General features: G+C 38.2%; 1 protein-coding gene across 1 annotated transcript in view; it reads right to left on the reverse strand.

The window, feature by feature from the left end:
* PTPRN2 (protein tyrosine phosphatase receptor type N2) overlaps nt 1-20,972 on the reverse strand; it is a 636,053-nt gene that overhangs the window by 30,952 nt on the left and 584,129 nt on the right. The window contains exons 17-19 of the mRNA XM_066551162.1: nt 15,462-15,539; nt 3,323-3,442; nt 2,018-2,184 (exon numbers count right to left, since the gene is read on the reverse strand). Of these exons, the coding sequence (XP_066407259.1) occupies nt 2,018-2,184; nt 3,323-3,442; nt 15,462-15,539 (365 nt within the window). The remainder of the gene's footprint in view (nt 1-2,017; nt 2,185-3,322; nt 3,443-15,461; nt 15,540-20,972) is intronic.

Here is a 20,972-nt window from a genome sequence, read left to right on the forward strand (position 1 = left end):
AACGAAAAAGAAAAAACAACCCAAAGATCAGATGACCAAGAAAACTGAGATTCATAGACCAGGCTATTGTGCATGCCAAAATTCCTTTTCAGGCGGAATTTTACTATGCATTCAGTACTATGAGTTCATTGTACAAAATCTGCACGTAGCAAATGATTACAGTACCCTACACTGGACTGTGAATACATGTGAAATGAACACTCAGAATTCAATTAAATCTTAACAGGTTCATTCCCATACTGGCTTAAAATACAAAGAATGGCAGCTCTGCTACTTTTCTCATCTAGTTATCATTTTTCTTTTTCAAAGTATTGCACAACACTTCTTCCACACAGCTATTTAACCCTTACACAATGTCACTCTAAGAGGCTCTTTCCTGGCAGTGTGAACTGTGACTTACTGTAGATCTAATCCTGCAGCTCACGCAGGGACCTCAATCCTTACTGAAACAAGTCAGAGGCGAGGTGCTCTGAGCTTCAGATGTCCTGGCTGTACAGGCTCATTTATGCTCTAGTTAGAATTGCTAGCAGATTTCCCACTAACTTTGAAAAGAGCAAAGCTGGATGCTGCACTGGCTCTGTGCTGCAGCCTCACGCAGCTTAATGGAACCGAGTCACAATTCTCACTACAAAAATTCACTACAGGCAACTTCCTCGGTACCACAAGCAAAGGGAAATCAACCTATAAAAATCATATTAAAGTTGAACCCAGAGAAGAAAACCTTGAAAATTCAATTACAATTTCAACTCCATCGCATGGCTGTGCTTCCTTGCTCCACTACTGCTTTTGTGTTGTGACTCTGTAGTATATCCTTACATCCTCACCTAGCCATACCTCCAAGTGACTCAGAGCAGCTGCACTCCATTACCTGACCTGCACCATGTGAGATGTCTCTCTGCTTTGAAAAGCCTTGCAATATGTACAAGAATACTGAGTAGATGAAGGGTGGCATTTAGCCCTAAATTTTAAGGGTAGGATTTTGCCAACAGACAACTGTGCAACCAGCTCCTGATGGCTGTATGCCAGCTCCTCCCCTCGGGTGCAGATGCACGACTTCGACTGGCATCAGTCAGAGCTCCCAGCACTCCTTGAAAGAAACAAGTTTGGATCTTTTGAGCGCTGAGCCCCGTATAATCACTTTGGGGGGTTGTAGATAATATTGTAGAGCAGAGAGAACAACATGTGATCCCACAGGCCGCTGGCGGATGGAGCACCAACTCCCCAAACCTCCTGGAGATTCTTTTCATTAGTCATAAGCGCGTCGCTGTGGATTAGCTGGTACACACTAACACCTACACGTGATGCACTGGGCACGGTTTGCAATCAAATGAAGATTATTTCGCTCCAGTATTTATCATGCATGGCTTTAATTTTCAAATTAAAATTTAGATAGGCACAGCAAACATTAGAGAAGGTGGCGAGGACTTTCAGAGCTTTTGCCTTTGTATATTTGTATTTTAAAGCCACACTGACTTTCTTTAAAGTTCCAAAGGGTATGCTTTGTCAACATTTTCATCTGCTTCCTCAAGCTTCCACCTTCCTGCAGCCAAAGGTCTGCAGACCTCACTGTTGGATCCTTATGAGCAAATGGTACCATGGGAATGATGCTATTGCCATATGACTCCATTGTGATTCTTTTTTTAAAGCTCACACTTCCTAATTTACTTGTGAGAGTCCTGATATAAGGATCTTGGGGGAGCCACACAAAAAGCCTGGAAGTTGCAGAAATGAATAAATATTTGAAAAACAAAGAAATACATAAGCACTGAGATTATACAAAGGGAGGTAAGGTATTGATCTCTAAATGTGAAATGAATATGTCTTAAACCCAGGCAACATCTCTGTGTGAGGCAACACTAAAAAAATCAACCTAGCGAAGATATTTCTCTTAGTTTAGCATTGTGGCATCACAGGCTGAGGAGCCCCCTTTCAACCCAAAAATCTTTAAAGGAAAAAAAAAGCCCTAGTTCCTCAGACCCGTATGGTCTTAGAAGAAGCGCCATACTTTGTGCTTTACCTGCGGAAATCCAGAAGGGATCTGGTGGAAGCCGGAGCCCTCTGGTCGTTCCAGCTGAGGAAGTGGAACTGGGTCACTGTGCGGGTCTCGTTGGTCTGCAGGTTCTTCAGGTAGAAGCTCCTCACGAGGAAATCCTCGCACCAGATGTGCTCAGAGACAAGATTTACCTACACACCCACAGGAAGGAACAAACGGAGATCAGCAATTCTGGTTGCAAGTCACGCCTCCGGGATTGCACGAGTAAGATTTCTGGGATGAAGGAATTGCATGAAAATTTTATTTTTATTAGCAAATTGGCCAGTATGGAGGGAAAAAAAAAATCATTTGGCAATCAATGTAGCTGTCAGAAAGGGGTTAGCTGCCATTGCTCTTCCATTGACAATCTTGACAATTTTCATGCAAAAGAAAAATTCACTGAATTAAATCTTTATAACATTACGTGAATACAAAAGATATTTTGTATTGAAAATGTGTTAGACTGGCAGTTCCTTTCTTTTCAGAAATGTCCACAAATGCATTGCCCAGCCCACTCTGAGAGGTCTTAAAAATCTGAGTTGAATTCACATGAGAAGTAAAAATTCAGTTTCTTTTGCTATGAAGAAAAATAAGATTAAAAAATGCAGCTTATTTGCAGAGCTCATCTTTTCAGAAAATGACTTTATTCCCATTTTAGTTTAAATAACAGCATTTCTTCACAGTTTCTCCACATTTCTTTGTATTTGGCATTGTGGTATTATTTTCTTCCTCTACACAGCTGGACCACTGGAAAAATCTGACAGTCGTTGTCAATGTTGCATTGCAACATAACTCGTGATATGATATTTTGGGCTAGAAATGCAAAGCAGAAAATAAAAATATATATTTGTTGTTGTGACTGAGGCAAGAGATAAAAATAGATAGGATTAATTACTACAGCAATATAGAGTTTTTTTCTACAAAGATTTACATATGGCTATCCTAAGGCAAAATCCACTAGTTCTAAAAATACTATTTTCCTATAAAACATAAATACACGCTTTCATATATCAACCACTTGCAAAACCATTCAAAATGCAAACATTATTGTCCTTTTTAATACTGCAATATTTCACTCATTATTTACTATACTTTACTCGGTGGAAACCACCTTGCTGTTAAAGCTGCACTCCAATTTTTTTTGCAAACGCAGAACTACCCGAAGGCGCACCAGGAGAATTTCAGAGTCCGCAGCTCGACCTCTGGGTTAAAACATCTCCAGCATCCTTCTGCCCTGGATGGAACCAGCACTTACTGTCACGTTTGCAACCAGAATTTTTGTGCAGGTACCTCGTAGATGTGGTAGAGGTTTGACCCTTCGTCCGGCCAATAGTGGTAGCACTGCTTGACTCCGTTTTCCACGAGGGGTGTCAGCATGACAATAACGACACAGCCGTTCTCCCAGACCATCTGCAGACAAAGAAAGACACCGTGGCCACATTGTGACTGCCTAATTACTGCGTGACATGTATAATTACTGCACTCAGACACACAATCAAAATTTATTCCATTCACAGGAAATTTATTTCATTTTCATTAGACACTTTTACTCTGCAGCTGCTTTCAAATCCCTGAATAAACTGGCACCATATTTTGCAGGCGTCCATGAAATATTAAAGAATTTCCTGCGATTTCAATTCAGGTCATCCCCAAAATCTCTCCTTGCTCCCGGTACCATGTTCAACTGCTTTTCTGGCAAACTTTTAGATCCACTGAAGGAACACTGAGTGGTGCTTGCAGAACACCCATCTATTTAAGATTTGATATTTAACACTGAAGCAGCACAGATCTACTAAAGTCACATGTACTGAAACCTGTTTGTGTTCTCAACCCCATGTCTTTTTTCACTTTGCCAAGTAGCTAAAGCCAATAAAGCACTGCATTGCTGAAACAATCATAAAAGTTGCATCTGAACAACAGTAATGAAGAAAAGGCAGGGAAAATTCAAAGCAAATCTGTTTTTCGAGGAACATTTTGGATGGAGAAGTTGTCCCTCCAAATGCACATTTATAAAAGATTCGTTGCAAATGTGCATTACTTTCTTTTCCCTTCTTTCTTTCCTTCCAGCTTTCCTTTGTCTTCTTTCTTCCCTTTTCCTTTTTAAAAATTTTTCTTTTTATTTTCCTTTCTCTTTCTCTCTTTTCTATTTCATTTTTCTTTCATTTTTTCCCCTCCCCTTCTCCTTTCTCTTTTCTAGTTCTGTTTTCTCCTTTTCTTTTTTTCCCGGAGGTAGAATGAAAGTCCAACTTGTGCTGCAGACAGTGCACTCACAGAGCACAGGTACAAAAACAGAGGAAAACAGAGTATCTTCGCTGTCAGCATGATCACTTAATAATTTAGACAAGCCACAGAGTAGGATTCAAGAATCAAGCACATCCTCAACTAAAGGATTTGTGGATGTCTCTCACAAACAGCAAACAAGCAGAGATGCTCTGGTCTGGCATATCTCTGTTCCAAACACAGCCCATGACTGAACAAAAAGGCTCCTATGAATTAATACCAAGCAGTATAATCACTAAAAACTGTTATTATTAAGCTGTACATTGATGTTATATTTGCATACAACTTTCATTGTCTTTTGCTAGCATATAAAATTACTAAATGAAGAGTAAACTGCTCTTTTTGTGAAGGGTTATGTTTATTTCACAGAAATATTTATAAGCAACTGTATTGACATGTAAATTTTGTCAACAAAAAAGGCCTTTGTCTAAACTGTGCAAAGAGGAGATGATACATTCAATTCAAGGATTATTTTTTAAATTACATATCAAATAAAAAGGTTTCCCATTCATGGATAATGATGTTGTCTTCTCTTTTAAGAATAGCTTGCATATAGAGAAACAAATAACGTTTTTCTTCCCTTTTTTCATTTTGCAACATAATTAAAACTACTTTTAAAACCGGCTGAGAATTATTTAGAGAAATGAATCTAGGGTTTACAGAGAATAGGGTTATTTATCATTTTGAAAAGAAGTGGAGTAAAAAAATTACAGTGGAATTTAAGAATAATCTTTTTTTTTTAACCCCTTCAAAAAGGGTTTTTAAATAAAAACGTCTGTAATTTCCTCCTCCTCACTTTAAAATCTCACAATGCCACGAAAGCATTTAAACATACTTTAAAATTATAGACACTTTACAGACAGATGTATATTTATCATTTGTATCTTTTTTGTACTGCATTTGTTTCAGGCCACAGCTGGAAACCTTCTTTATATGTAAGGAAGATGATACAGATTTCTTTCATTCTAAAATAGTTCCACCTTTTTCAGCCAGCAATCAGACTAAGATAAGAATTCAAAACATGCATCTTACTTTAAAACTAGCCCCACTAAATCAGTACTTTCATCACATAACGATTTAATGTGCCTCTAGAAGGTATAGAAGCTCATTGAAGCCATTACGAAAATGAGGAGAAACACAGTTTTTATGAGTGTAATAAAAATACAATGATCTAGACCATAAACTAATCATCGAGCACTCTGCTTGTGCCACCCAAGTGTAACATTATAAAAGCCCACTCATTTAGAGAGGAATCCTTACAGTTTGGCAACCCTGTTCATTGGTTCAAAGACAGAGCATTTCATTAGAGAGGGGCTGTCTGCATCTCTGAAGATTTCATTAAGCATAAATCCAAATGAAAGTTAATTTAAACAAACAATTTCAAAGTTACTCTGGGGTGTAATATTTCTTTTAGGTCATTGTGTGAAAAGTAGAAGTCAAATCTACTAAATCAAGAAGGCAATACAGTGTAGTGCCTTCATTCCTGTTACAAGTAACTGTCCCTGCATCTCCTGTGCTTACCATTGAGATGGGATTTTCACTAAGGCTCACCACCTGTGACTGAAGGACTACAGCATTTTCATTGTTTCCTTGCTAATTTAAATATAAGACCATCAGCCTGATATTTATTACCATATATTTCCAAATAACTTGGAAGCAGGATGAGTCAAAGGCAGTTCACAGAGTTTTACACTCCCCATCTTTAAGCAATTGTTGGGGTTTTCAGAAGCTGCATCCATCAGCACTTCACACTTGGCTGTGCTCAGTGTCCAGACACATCCATAAAGTACAAAGTGGCCCCAAGAATGTGTCTTGGTAAAGAAAGAACAGGTAGCCCAGACCTGGTCTGCACAATCCCAGCACAGCCTCTGAAGAAGTGCCAAAGAGACATTTCAGCTGGCCTTGGAGAATGGAGAAAGAAGTTCAACTGCAAACGTGCACTAATTCACATATTTCTGAACTTTGTATGCTTGCACAATGTGATAAAAGAATAAAGAGAACATCAGGTCCTCAGGGCAGAGGTTTTTCTTTTTGTGTAGAGCAAATTTAAGCAAAATTAAGCCCTAGACTTCAAGTTTCTACAAAAACTAAATATATTTATATACATACAACACATAATATACACATGCATATATTTGCAATATATAAATCTAATTTTATTTCAGTCATTTAGCACAGGCAGGCTCATGTTCGTAATTCATGGTAATACTTTCAGCAGAAGAAGAAATGTTGAATGGGAGCAATAAAGCCTGAGCTCTGTCCAGGAGCTCACAGCAGAGCCTGCAGTGCATTCTTTGCTGAAAAGGGAGGACACTGCACGATTTTGTGTGACATGTCCACCTTCAGCCCGTAGGCCTAGAGAGTAACATGTTAATGATCTTTAATGAGGTTCTGCTGTATGCATCATTCTCAGAACACTTCTTGGACAAGGATAACACCATCCTGTTCCATTTGCTGCAAATTAAAGGCTGAATCCTACAACCCAAAATGAGCAGAGCATTGTGATCCTCAGAATTCCCTGTTGATGAAATCCACCAAGTGTAGAGACCTCATGCTGTGGTTATCAAGCATTGCCAGCCCCATATAAAGGGCTTCCACATTGGGATGAATTATATTTAGTAAGAATTACTTGAAAGGGAGCACAGAATTGGTTTTTCATGTAATGAGAAAAACAAAGTCACAAATAGCAGAACCAGTGTTACAACAATGCCATAAATCTGATAAAACATCAGTTTTTGATAGCTTATACTTTAAAATGTCCTTGTTTACTAGCTTGTAAATAAAATGGTTAATATGAACCTCCTTTTCTTTTTCAGACACTTCATCACTTTGAAGCTTCTTTTTATAATAAATGATTCTCCCCAAACTCCTTTTTCAGTCATTTCTGTCATTTTTGTGATGGGGAAATGACAAGATAGGAGCTCTGCCCAGACACTCTTAATTTAATGGAGACTAGTAGAGAAGTTTCTAAAATGCAATGATTTAAAAGTAGAAAATGATGGGATGATCAGTTAAATTCAGCCAGTTCACTAAATATAACCTGCAAATCACACCAGCTGCTCTCTGAGAGAGACCTCCAGCAAACTACAGAATTTACCTTTTCAGTCTTTTTGGCTCCCCATACAATTGGTATAACTGGTAAATGCAAAGACTTGGAAAAGCAGATGAACCAGCAAAGAGAACCCAAATAATTTCTAAGGATAATCAAAACTCAATATGTATAAACAGGACTCCTAAAAAAACAACAAAGCGAGGTGCTAACCCTTGCTGCATCAGATAATATCCATCCCATTAGATATTGCGAAAATAATTAACTGTGATGTCTTTCAAGCTTTAAAAAAAATGGTGATCTTTTAACTAAAGGAAAAAATTGGGTTGAATTTAGATTTTTATTACCAACTAGAGCGTCACAATGCATTCCAGTCAGAAAGTCATACAAACTTTTTTTGTGAAATATTTTGTTTGCAAATGAGATAATTTTAATATGAAATGGGTCAAATCTGGCAAGGTGGGAATTGCCATTTGCAAAATCATAACTGTGCCTGACTGTTAAGCAAATCTGTAGGTTGGAAGATTAATGGTCAAAATTCTGTATTTCATTAAAAAAGTATCTGACTGCAGCTGGAAAAATGATTCTCTTCAGAGAGGATCATATATAAATACACAGTTAAATACACAGTTGTATTGTATCCCCTGCTGTTTTAGCAACACTTGTTTGGAAGTCATAGGAAAAGGCAAATTCAAGATGTCTGTATGTGCTGCAGTAATTTCTCTTCCTGCTTTCTCATAGAGACATAAACTGCTCTTATTCTTCTCAGTAGACTCCTAACAAGACTTATTATTAAATAATTTAAATATGAGCTCCGTTTAGAGCTGCACTGCTGACAAAACCACATTAAGGAGCAAAGGTGCACCAAAATCATCAGAAATTACCTTTTCCTTTAGTATTGAAAATGTGGAAACTAAACAATAAAGGGATACAAATTTTAAGGGACCATTTCTAAGTACCTTCTCCAACCAGAGCCATAATTAGAGGGAGTGTGGTAAAAGCAGACTCCTTCACTGAACGCTTATGGAATTTCTAATGCTATATTTATTTCTCATGGCTTGACAAGTTACTAGAGCTCTAGGGGCTACTGTTCTGTGCCTATGTCTCCCTTGCTGTTTTTCCTTTATTAAATTAAAATATGCATATTTTACACATTGAATTGCTTTCTGTTGGTTTTCATCTGCTCTTCTTTCTGAAGGTGAGAACTGATTAGACATGCAGGAAGTCCCATTCCAGGCAAAGAAAATAAAACTTGGGAATCACAACTGCTTGAAAGCACTGTGTCTGCACAGAACAAAATGCAGAAGAATAATTTAATCTGTAAATTAATTTCAGCACTCACAAAATGTGCTGAACTGGGAGCACAGAAACCAGCTTTTAGAGCAGACAAAGGTTTGGTACAGTTGTTCCTACTCAGCCCATGGGCTTGGAACACTGATTTTGCTGGAAGACTCATTCAGCTATGGGGACATGGTCTCCTGCTACTGGGATTTGCCCTTGGAGACTACTGATTACTAATCCTTTTTACAGAGGAAACAGTCAACTGACAGTATTCTGTATTTCTTTTGCTGAATTCCAAAACTGGAAGAAAGAAGCAAATGTTGCTGATTAGACATGCAAAGATTTATCATGTCTTCAAGACTGTGATTCAGGAATCAATTCTTAATATGCCATTGGGATCTGGGAGGAAACCGACAGTCAGTTTTTCTGACTGATGCTGATAACTTACTCCTGAACAGGGGTAGAGAAAAGTAAAAATAATTTTAGATTAAGAAATGCAGGATTGGGGCAACAAAAAGCAAATGGCAGTTGAACTGTCTGGCTCCTGTTAGAGCTATGGACTTTACTTTTGGGACCCCTGCTGCACTTTACATTTAACAGTCTGGCAATAAAAGTAAAAAATAATCAAGGGAACAGAGATGAGGCTTCCCCAGTCACTACAGCCACAACAGTGCAAACCTCCCCTCCAGTGAGGTGTCTTTCTGTTTGTCATCAAGAGACAGGCAGCATTAACAACAAGGCTAAAGAGGATTTCCAGTTTCAAGACTATTTCATGTACAGACAAGTAGTGGAGGCAAGATGGGGTGAGGAAAAGCATGGGTTTGACTCAGAATGTGGAGGATGATGAAGCTTTTCCTTGCTTCCTAGAGGAGCACCCCAACCACAAAGGGGCAGCACTTGAAGTCTGCCTTCCACCTCCTGTCTGACTTGGTGCTGCTCATGAGTGGCGTCTGCCCTGTCACCCTTGCCACACTGAGGCATTGGGGGATCTATTTAGCCTGAGCTGCAGATCTGTTTAGGCAAAACCCATGGAGTTTTCTGGTCTGAACTACGAGTGTGTCCACTACAAATGTGGACTGTATTTAACTTACTCTCATGACTTAGGTCACTAGGTGACTTAGGGGCACGGTACCTCCCCCAGCATTTGCAAAATGACAAAACTCATATTTCTCTACCCCTTCTGCAGAACTTCTATAATGTTCAGATAATGATTAATTATGTTATTTATGGAGGAAGGACATCACAAGAGCACAACAAATGCTTACAGAAGTATATATATCACATATTACTTCACTTTCCAAGGCAAATAAAGCATGGCAGGAAGTGCTTGTTCCCTCCCCCTATTTTGCTTAATGCGGTAAAATAAAAAAACATGAAAATGTACTTCCCTCCAAAAAAGAAGGAGGGGAAAGGAGGGCAAACGTGGGTAGATTTATTAAAAAAAGACATGGTATGGGGTATTTTTCAGAGGGAAAATTTATGGCTTCCTACAGAAATGTTCATTTGGAGATGATGAACCTTAGCAGACATGCAATTTATAAAACCAGAATAATTAAGAACAATTTTTCAGTGAAAGGACAGCTGGTTCTAAGTATCCTGACTCTTAGAAATAGTTTCTTGCATATTATCATCCCTTGCTTCTTAGAATACTTTGCAAGTTAAGACATGTACTTCATGTCAAATATTTTGTGGAATTATAACCCAGCACATACTGAAAATAATAAAATTTTATGCCTCCAGAATTATTCACAACATGGAACTCCTGCTGCGAAAACTTGTTATAGATCAGAAATGTTCCACATCCTCTTTCTTTTGAATTATGTTCAAAGAGATGTTGAATTTTAATAGCGCTATGTGAAAGAGCTGAGTGAAATCTCACTGAAGCTGCTGGACAAAATCATCACCTTTCATTCAAGATAAATGTAAGAAACAAGCAAACTCTTTTATGAAGCCTGATAACTGAAATTACAGAAGTTATCATCAAAAACAAGAGAAACATGAAGCATATGGACCCGCAAGTTTCTCTAGAAACTGATATGCTTAATGCAGAGAGAGAGCATTAATCAAGGCAAGATGATTAATCCTGATAAGCAGCATAAATGTGTAAAAGGAATAAAGAAACCACCAGCACAGCTCAACAAACTAGCATTGTGATCCTGGTAGAAGATAAGCTGAAAGAGAGGTTGGGGGTAAAACACTGGGTGAATGAGGTTTGGAAAATAGAAGTTATTGACTGTTATTTGATTCTGTCTTTGTTCAAGGAAATAAAACTCTGTTCTTTCTTTGTAAATAAAATGGAACTCTATCAAAGCAAAACCCTGTCCTGAGGATGAATTTTCTTTCCAGCTGAGAAGAAAACAACCCACAGACCTGACAAATTGTTTAACCACTCAGGTAAAAATGGATTAATACCATGTGAGGACAGTCTTCCAGTTTTTGAGAAAGGGAATTGTGAGGTGGAATTCCCACTGAACAAGAATAGAATCAATGAAGGATGTATTTGTCAGAAATAGTAATTGGTAAAAGAAGAAAACAAGACCAGATAAAATTAAAAGAAGACTTAAATCAGCTGGAGGCTTTTCAAAATTAATTAAAGTAGTGGCTGGAAAATTTCCAGAGTGGTCCAAGAGATGACAAGCGGGTAGAGATGAAATCTCTGCTTGAGCCGCAAACACAGAGCATCCAGACAGATTAAGAAGCCCTGTGGCAAAACAGATCAATGAGATGACTGACAACACAACTCCTGCAGGCTAGAAAGTTTTCAAAGAAACAGGTAAAGTTGGAACTAACTTGGCACTTGCTGACTTACAGAAGCTATGCCAAAAATCTAAGGAGCTGGAGAAGTAAACCGGAGGGACGCAGATAACCGTGGAGGCTTTTTGCCATTAGAAGAGTCAGTATAAGACTATTGCCTTCTCATCATTATTTTTCTTACAACACATACAAATTCAAACACCATGTGAAAATAACCAATATCCAGGCATTTGGACCATCTCCAGTTCAAACATTGTGCCTTTGAAAGAAAAACCTCTGTCAAGCTGATCTCTCAGGTCAGCTTGGAAACCCAAATGAATAGAAAGTTCTACAGAAAATTCTGAGACTGATGGCCGAGTCTAGTGGCTCAAGTTAAATGGTACTGAAGAATGATACCTGCTCTTCTCCACCCTACCAAAAAGACATAATCTTCCAAGAAGTGGTCACTAGTGAGATCAATGGAACTGGTGCCTCTCAATTCCATAGTGGTACTAGGCTTGGATCACACAGAATGCACAGAATCACCAGGTTGGAAGAGACCTTTAAGAAAGTCCAACTCACACCCTAACACTTCAACTAAACCATGGCACCGAGTGCCATATCCAGTCTTTTTTTAAACACATCCATGGATGGTGACTTCACCACCTCCCTGGGGAAACCATTCCAGTACTTTATCACCCTTTCTGTAAAAAACTTTTTCCTAATATCCAAGCTATATTTTTCTTGGTGCAGCTTAAGACCTCGCCTGTACTAAGAATGCTAAACCACATGAGCATTGACCAAGCATCATCAATGCTGGATGAAAAAGCTCTGCCTAGTTTGAGAAAGCAAAGGCACTGAGCTAACTATGATCTTTGCTTGGATCTGGGCAACTTGAATACAGTAAATGGGAATTTGTTTGCAAAGTGTCTAACAGCACTTGCACTAAAATACTGGGCACTGGATCAACATAACAGGTTTTAGAGGGGCCTGCCAGTGAAACTAGAAAAAAAAAGATTGCCCAAAACTAAATTATCTGTTTGGTAAAACCTACAAAGTATTGTGACATTCCACAAATCCATTCATAGCAGGCCAGACTGCTTGCTACTGTAGAGGTAGTCACTGACTGGTGAGAGAATATAATGAAAGCTTAAGAGAAAGCTGGTTTAGAAACTATATCTGGAGTAAGAGCATGAAATGCAGACAATCAGCACAGATCAGAAGCAGTTTGGCTCTCATTGTGGATATCAGCTGTGCTGTGAATGCCAAGAAAGTTGCCTTACACTTTCAAGTAAAACAAATGCTCTGTAGACAAGAGTTTTCTAGAAGTCAGCTTGAAAAGCCTTCAGGAGTAGAAACAATTACAGCAGGTTCTTGCTGGGGCAACCTTTCAGCCAAGACACAACGAAGTGGCTGATGCCCACTGTGCACCCTGACTGCTGGGAATCTCAGCAGCCAAATCTCTGCAAAAATAGGAAGCAATACATCCAGCAAATATTGCCATGGAAGGTGATGTCAAGCTCCAAGAGTTTCTGATGGACTTGCTAAAGCATGACATTGTGCATTTAGACAAGGAACAGCAGAACAGTCCCAGATCTCTCTGGAGTCAGTTGCTCTTCTCACCATCAGTCAGAAAACTGCTTCACTGAGCACAAAAAGGGGAAAACAGCAATGCAACTCTGCAACAGCTGGCATTAAGTGGAGGAGGGAGAGGGAGGAGAACCACTGAGAAGATGTATCAGGAATGAATAATTGAATCATTAAACAATCCCTGGTGGCAGCATCATGGAAGCACCATAAACTACAGAAAACTGTATTCAAGTAAATATCAACTGATTGTGCCCTGACAGCAGTTAAGACTATTTTCCATAGCAAGCTCAGGTTTCCTATGCTTTACATTAAAATAGGCACAATTAGGTGAAAATAGAAATTAACTTTTCTCCTGCAACTGGGCATAAACTGCAACATGTTCAAGCCATAGTTTTTGACTTGTACACTGGATCTTCTTCATTTCAGTGGTTGTGGATGCAGTGTTCTGCAAGGAGCTCATCTCTCTTAGCCTGTTTATTATATCTGGTTGACACCCTGGGCTGTGTAAAAGGTTTGGGACAAGAACTGGCACACTGAATTGTGATCTGCAGGAAGTTTAAGAAAAGTGGGTCATGGACCAAACCAGGACACTGGCATAGGTAGATTGTTATGCTGAAGCGATAGACATCATCAAAATAAATGTCAAAACCCACCTTTTCTATAGAACCTAACAGAAGAAATAGTAAAAGAGCATCACATCAGAAATGCACACAACCACACTCAAACCAAAGCTGAACCACGGCTCCCAAACAGCTGTGGAATGAGGAGATATTTATAGCAAATCTGGTGGGGAGCTGGAGTAAACTTTCACTGATGGATTACTGGAAGAGAAACAGCAAAAGGAGCAGAAGGAAAGTGAAGACTCTTCCACACAACATAGCATGAGGAAAGAAAGTAAAGAAAGATCTTTTAAGTATGAAGTAGAATGAAGAAGATTGCACCACAGAACAAGGAAACAAAGTTGAAGTCTCTGTGACCAGGCAAACAAGGTTCCTAACTTTTCAAACCAAAGTGGGAGAAGAAAAAAAGATATTCTTTATACTATGCTTGTATGATTAATTTTGATTTCTGCAATGCTTACTCAAAGTGGGCTTCTTAAATGCCATATTTAAAAATGAGAACATTTATTCTTCAACATGTAAAGGGGCATTTACAGGTCAAAGTACACACAATATAGATGTACAAATATGAAAAAATAAACAATTAAAAACCTAGGCCATAGAAATAATAAAATGTAATTAAAGAATAGCTAACATACTATTTGATTTTGCATGTGTAACTTAACAAATACATTTTCAAGTATCATGCCTGTTAGAATGAACCCATGTGCCAAGCAAAAAAGATCAGTCTTCTCAATTCTAGCTAATTACCAAACAGTGAAGACAAAAATCACAAGCTACTTGAAAATTCAAGCCAGACCAAAAGTCCACCTGACTTCAAGCAGAAAGCATTTGCTCTGCCCTTCTAGAAAACAGTCCCAAAATATCTTGGACTGAGCACTTTGATATCCATGCACCCACAATTCAACAACTTTTCTGAAAATGTCCTGATTACTCATCAGAAAAATCGTGACATGAAAAGAGTCTTCAATAGGGATCAGTTAATAATTTCTAAGGATAGGTCAAGTGATGCAGATGAAGAGATGATTTCAACAGATGCAAGCTCCTAAAATACAATGACACTTCTGAAATTGTCACACAGACAGTGTCTTATCCTCAGAACAAAAACTTCTAAATTCATAATGCAAAACAAAAAATAAAAGCATATGTTCATGTTGATAATAAGCCCCAGCTGGCCTCCTCCCCAGGCAGCTTCTGTATACTTTCAGACACAGTTCTGTACTTCCAAAGGAATATCTAACCCTTGTATCCATCACACCATCACACACATCTACCCCGGCAATGTGTGTTGGTCCAAACCTGAGAGCTGCACCAGCACTAAAACACCTGCATGCAAAGCTCCTAACTGTGCATCAATAACTACTCCATTTAGTCCCAATTCTGCAAAGAATTCTGCCTCTACTTAAATTTATGCAGCTGGGTCCTAACTGCCTGTGGCAGGGGAAATGCGTAAGGATTGAAGCATATTGGAGAACTGGGACATGTGTGGAATAGATTTCAATGGAAAATTCATGGCACTTGGTGTTAGGTCCTTTCTGATCTGGAGAATGACAATGAATTCTGGTGACACTTTTCAGGCCTTCTGAATATCACTGAATCCCTGGCAGTAATTTAGTTACAGAGACCAGGCACTAAAATATGAATACTTTGCCCAGAGGTTCTCAGCATAATTTTCAGATAAACCATTCCTTAGCAGGTCTTGTATTACACATAAATGGCTTGAATATCCATGTACTAGATTTTAAAAAGGCATTTGAATTAAGGTTATTCCACCTACAGTGACTCAAGCACAACATACTTTTACACAAATTACACTTCAAGAAGCACAGGAAAACTTGTGACATAAATTCAGTTTTCAAAAAGATGTTTAACTTACCTGCCAGAAGTCAGCAACAGTAGCAGGGAGAGGGCCCTGGGTGGCAATATATGCAGGGTTTCGGGGGTCATGGTCCATCTGGAATAAGGAAGAAGAACACAGACTGGATTTATTTAAAGGAAATCCCTTGTAGTGTTAGAGGCAGAGTATGTGAGGGCAGAACAAGGGACTTCCTGAAGGTCTGTCATGTCCCTCCACCCCTTATTGGCAAGCAAAGTGTTTTATTTCTATTTGTAAGCTCAGAGAATTTTCCCCCAAAAGACTGATGACACCAGACACATGTGATGAGCAATGTCCCATGTCCTCAGTATGCAGAGGAAGATCATTTACGGTGGCTGACAAAGGCATTTATTTGAGATCAGTACTTGTGGTTTCATAGCAACCTAGGAGCCTTTTGAAACATTTTTCTACCCTGAATGTTAAGAATGCTCCACACATCTAAATATGTTCTCCATTTCCACCATGCCAGTCAAGGGCACATGTAAGTAAAAACCAGCAAAAATAGGGAACAAATTCAGTTTCTGGCTTTTTCTGGTTAGCTGATTTATCTAAATGCATGGATTTGGCCTCAATGGAGGAAGTTCTGCTTAAAGACCTTAATTATTACGTTTAATTCAAGGAGCAGAAAATTCACTGAGCAGAAAAAATAAAGAATCTAAGAAACAAAGCCATCAGGAGTAAATAGGATTAGCGTGTTACAATGAATGTTTTCGAACTGATGGGTGGTTTTCTTGATTCTAAATCTTAGGACCCATTCTGCTGAAAAAGAAGATCTGCTGATAGGATTAAAAAACAAACAAACTCATTCTAACCCTGAACTGGGCAGGACAAAACTTTGAACATAAAGAAAAGAGACCCATTTCAGCTCTGAGATGTGTGGGTGTGACTCAGTGACACTGAAGTTGGTGAGAGTTAACTTATACCCATGTACCTGAAGGCAGAATTTGTCACAATGCACAGCTCTGTCCTATAAGTAAAGATCTGAATAAGAATGAATGTGAGTCACATTTGCATTAACAGGCATCTCCTGAATTTATTCATAGCCTATCAAAATCTTCAGTGATGGTACATGTCAGCGTAAAAAAGGCACCTCGTAATTATGTGCAACATAAAAGAGGGAAGAACCATAAAAGAACAGATGTAAGTTATTCTAACAGAAAAACAATATGATGAATGTTGCAAAAAGGAAGAGAACACTTTTATGTTTCTAATTTTCTGATGTATAATTAAGCTGGACTTAATATTAAAATTCTCCATGACAACACAACACAGGTAAAAGTCACTGAATCAATTTAGACTAAAAGCTTACTTCTGAGTCACCACCCATAGTTGCAAAAAAAACTTGACCAGGATGTCTATAGTAGCATCATTTTATTCCAAGTTTCATTGGGATGCTTCTCTTATCAGCAAATAAGTCTTCCCAAGAAGCAATTGCTCACAAGAAATTTCAACCTTGCCTTCTTTGCCTTTTGACAAAAGCATTTCTGATAGTAGGACATTTACTGTTGTGGGTATTTTGAGACCAAGGAAAACTAGCTTTCTTCAGAAATCAGTATTAACAAAAAAGCCTTTAGGAAACATTTCAAAAGGGGCAACTTTTTTTTGTTTTGTTTTGCTTTGTTTTGTTTTGTAAGAACTAAACACAGCTGAAAACAACAGCAAATGTGATCAAGCAAAGTCAAGCTCAAAAGCAGGGTTTTTTTATTCTCCATTACAGTTGAAATGATTTCTTGTTGTTTTTTTCTTTTGAATCCCAAAGATCTACAAGATTTAAATTTGTGGTGAAATGATTTCCTATGCTGGAACGAAAAATCTTAACTTAGAAAAACTGACCTACACCAAGGAGGATGTGCTACTCCCAGTGGAACTTGTTGTGGGCTGCATCCACTCAAAAATGATGTCACTTCTCCACAGGCTAGAGCTTGGCTTGCAAATGTAACCGACAGTAAATACACCAAACTTTAGAACAAAATATAACTTATTTTGAATTCTTCCTAAATTATTTTTTTTTAATGTAGACATGCCAGAAAACAAAGGCAGAAGAAATCAAGGACGACGCAAATAGTGCTGTCATGGAGGAAATACATCTCAACATTCAGCTGATAAATCAGGAATAGGCCAATCTTGGCATTTCAGCATTAATCAACCTCTGTCACAAAGGTGCTGTTGGAACGTGGCAAACATTACAATAAGCACAGAGTGGTGAAGTATATCAGCAGTTTAACAATAATTCAAAAGACAATTACAATTATTACATTCCGAGCACACTGTGTTGCACAAAAACAATTATGAGCAGAAACTCTTCTTGCTTGGAGCAAATAGAAAATGGCAGAAAATGCTATCACACTATTAAATGATCTTTAACTGAACAAAAATAAGAGCAAAGTTTAAACTAATTAAATGAAATTCCCGGTTTCATCAATTTTGTATTTACATGCACTGTTTAAAAGACCATGTATTTCAAGAAAAGTGTGAAAATTCCCTAGTCTGGTCACATTCAATTTAATATGAGTAGGTGATGGCAAGGGACAGTTCTTGAATGTTTTTGCTTTGTTCTTTTTTATTCTCTCAAGGTCAGCAAGAACACCAAGGGCATCTTAATCTATCAAAGTTAACAGAAGTTTGAATAAAGAAATAAAGTCAGTAATGGGTTTTAAACTAACTAATCAAGGATCCAGTAAAAGGCTTTTTTTTAATGTCAGTAGTCATTATCTTCTTTCAAGGATCCCTCAGATTTCTCACTTCATGAAAATAAAATAGAAAATGTATTCTCCAGAGAAGAATGGAGAACTCCAGACTCCATACAATCAAGTATTAAAACAAAAATTGATTGTTTGCTAACATTTTACATCAGAGCAACCTTCAGAAATCACCCTATTAGTAATTGTTCAAAAAGAACATGATTTTTCCCTCTATTTCCCCATCAAAGCACCAAGTTCACAAGGCTTACATCAGAATGGGATCGAACAGCCATTGTTGGAAAGAAAAACCTACAATTATTGCAGCTGTTCTACTATGGGGGAATTCTCATTTTCTGCTGCAGTACAGCAAATGCAAGTCTGGTGATAATGTTTCAATCTATTTTTCCATGATTTTATATTAGGGGTCAAGGATTACTATAATGGGCCATGCAATTGATTGTACTCATTTCCATCACTACCAGTATCAAAAGCAAAAGAAAAGAAAAATGAGGAGCATTGAGATTTCTTCTTGGAAAGGAAAAAACTAGAGAAAACTTTAGTGGCACAACTTGTGTTTTCCTACAGGGCTTTGTCATATAAGCTGACTTACAGTGCCCTAAAGTAGGAAAATACATGAAGAACATTATCACAACTGGTTGCATCTTGTTAACATCAGACCAGGATTCCACCTTTGCTCTACTTCAGAATAAAAGCTGTTTTTTCCCCTCAAGACTTCTATTATCCATCTGTCTTATTCTAAGACTTTGCAAGAATTCCCTGAGGAATGCTGAATTTTGTTGAGTTTTTGATAGAGATTGTGCTGCTGCACAATTTCACTGATAATGCTGATGAAATACAGAAAAATCAATACATTGTGGAAGTAAATCCTTGAGAGTGGTGCATGTAGATTCTTGTTAAGCAGTCTTGTAAAACTGCAAACTGAAGTAAAAGTGCCAATAGACATCAATGGCCATTTTGAAATTTCATGTAAATGATAATACTGATGAATTCCTTCCCTTTACCTTCCCTTTCAGCTTGTCAGATCATTACTTTCCACAGAGAAGGATGCTGGGTGAGATGTGGTCTCAGTCACACCATATTTACCTTCATTTAAAGCCTCTGAGTTCATCTGAAATACTCCTGAATCATGAGATCAGAATGAAATTCAGTGTAGACCAAATATAACAGAAAGGAAGTTAAAATCTGATTAAAACCTTAAAAATTTGTATGGATTCAAGCTTCTCTGTGGTTTCCAGACACAATGTGTTTACAACATTGAGAAAATCTACTTCCATGCATATATTTATTACACAAAGTATAGACAGTCTTTAAAGAAGAAGTGTATTTGTTTTTGCAAAAGAAAGCATATCCAGCAAATGCAGATGAACTTTGTAATCATTCACCTCAGCATTAAAATTAAAAAGGTATACTAGTCCTCATCTTCATGTTTGAATTAAAATTTAAAACAATTTTTAAATCCTTCCTTTTAAGCCCCTAATGGAATGAAAGAAGCAAATCTGGTTGCCTATGCCATTATGAATTTCAGAGTCTATTCTTGCTGATGAAATTTGTATGCTGTATTTGAACAAACTGTCATGCTAATGACATTCCTCAGTCTGGTGTCTTCAATAATAAGCAAACTGAGTTTTTAAATGTAGTTGATGGGATTTTTTTCTCTCTCAGACACCCTATGAGGAAAAACAGAATTTCCCATTTACTTTCATGACCTCTGATTTAAAAGCAAAGATTGCACATTATTTACTACTGGATGATTTTCCTGAAATCTAATGAGGACTAAGTACAAATATGACAGAAGTAATTATCACAGTTTTATTCTGCACAGTCAGGGTCTCCTTGTGCTGTAATTGCAAGCCTTTCATTCAGCTGCCGATACCAGAGTTATTATCATAGTACTTTATGTTATTTCAGAGAGGAGGGAAACAGATTTCTACCTCACTTTTACCCTGCAAATGTATCCCAAGGACTCATTTTGCCTGGCCTCATGCTACAGCTAAATAAAAGACATATGGGAAGAATTTGGACTAAATCTTTCCTGATTCTCTTCACCCAGCTGCAGTGGGGCCACCAATATAACCCCAGTTTTCACATCCTACTGTGAAGTATTGAGGTATTGAGGGGGGGCAGCATTTTTTCAAAGGAAGAAACGTGGGCAGGTGGCCAGCTCATTGTCTAGCACGGGGATTTTTTACCGTGTGCTGCGGCACTCATTTAGACTTCAGTGAAGGTTGAGTGAGCCCCAGCTGGAGACTGGACCACTGACCTAGAAGCTGGAGATACCCAGCAATATGTATGGGAGCTCAAATAGAATTACTTTATTTTACACTCTTCCTGCACCAGACAGCTCCCACACACAGGGAGGAAAAAGCCTCTTGCAGTCACTTCATCCTGTACTGATCCTGTGCTATCAATGCCCATCTCACAACAGTGCTCACTCCTCACCCAGGCTCTGCAAGGAGCAAATGCACCAGGAGCATCACTGTATTGACAGGATAATTACTGAGGTTATTTAAGTTGAAAGAGTCTGAAGGAAAGAAATGGTAGGATTTTTACAAGAGTGAGTGAAAGCAGTTGTACTGATACTCCACATCCACTGTGTGCTCTCATGGACACTCACTAAATGTGTGCCTGCTACCAGGAAAGATCTCGAGTAAACAGCAGTAGAAACAGCACATATGTCCAACTTAAGCTTCACTAGCTCCATAAACACAGTAAATATTGCAAAATATTTACTGTGTTTATAGAGTGTCCAATTCAGTATTGCAGTGGGCATTTGAAGTGGGGAGAACAGAAACTGAATATCTCTGCCACT

Source organism: Molothrus aeneus, chromosome 1 (assembly GCF_037042795.1).
Source record: "Molothrus aeneus isolate 106 chromosome 1, BPBGC_Maene_1.0, whole genome shotgun sequence".
NCBI lineage: Eukaryota > Metazoa > Chordata > Aves > Passeriformes > Icteridae > Molothrus > Molothrus aeneus.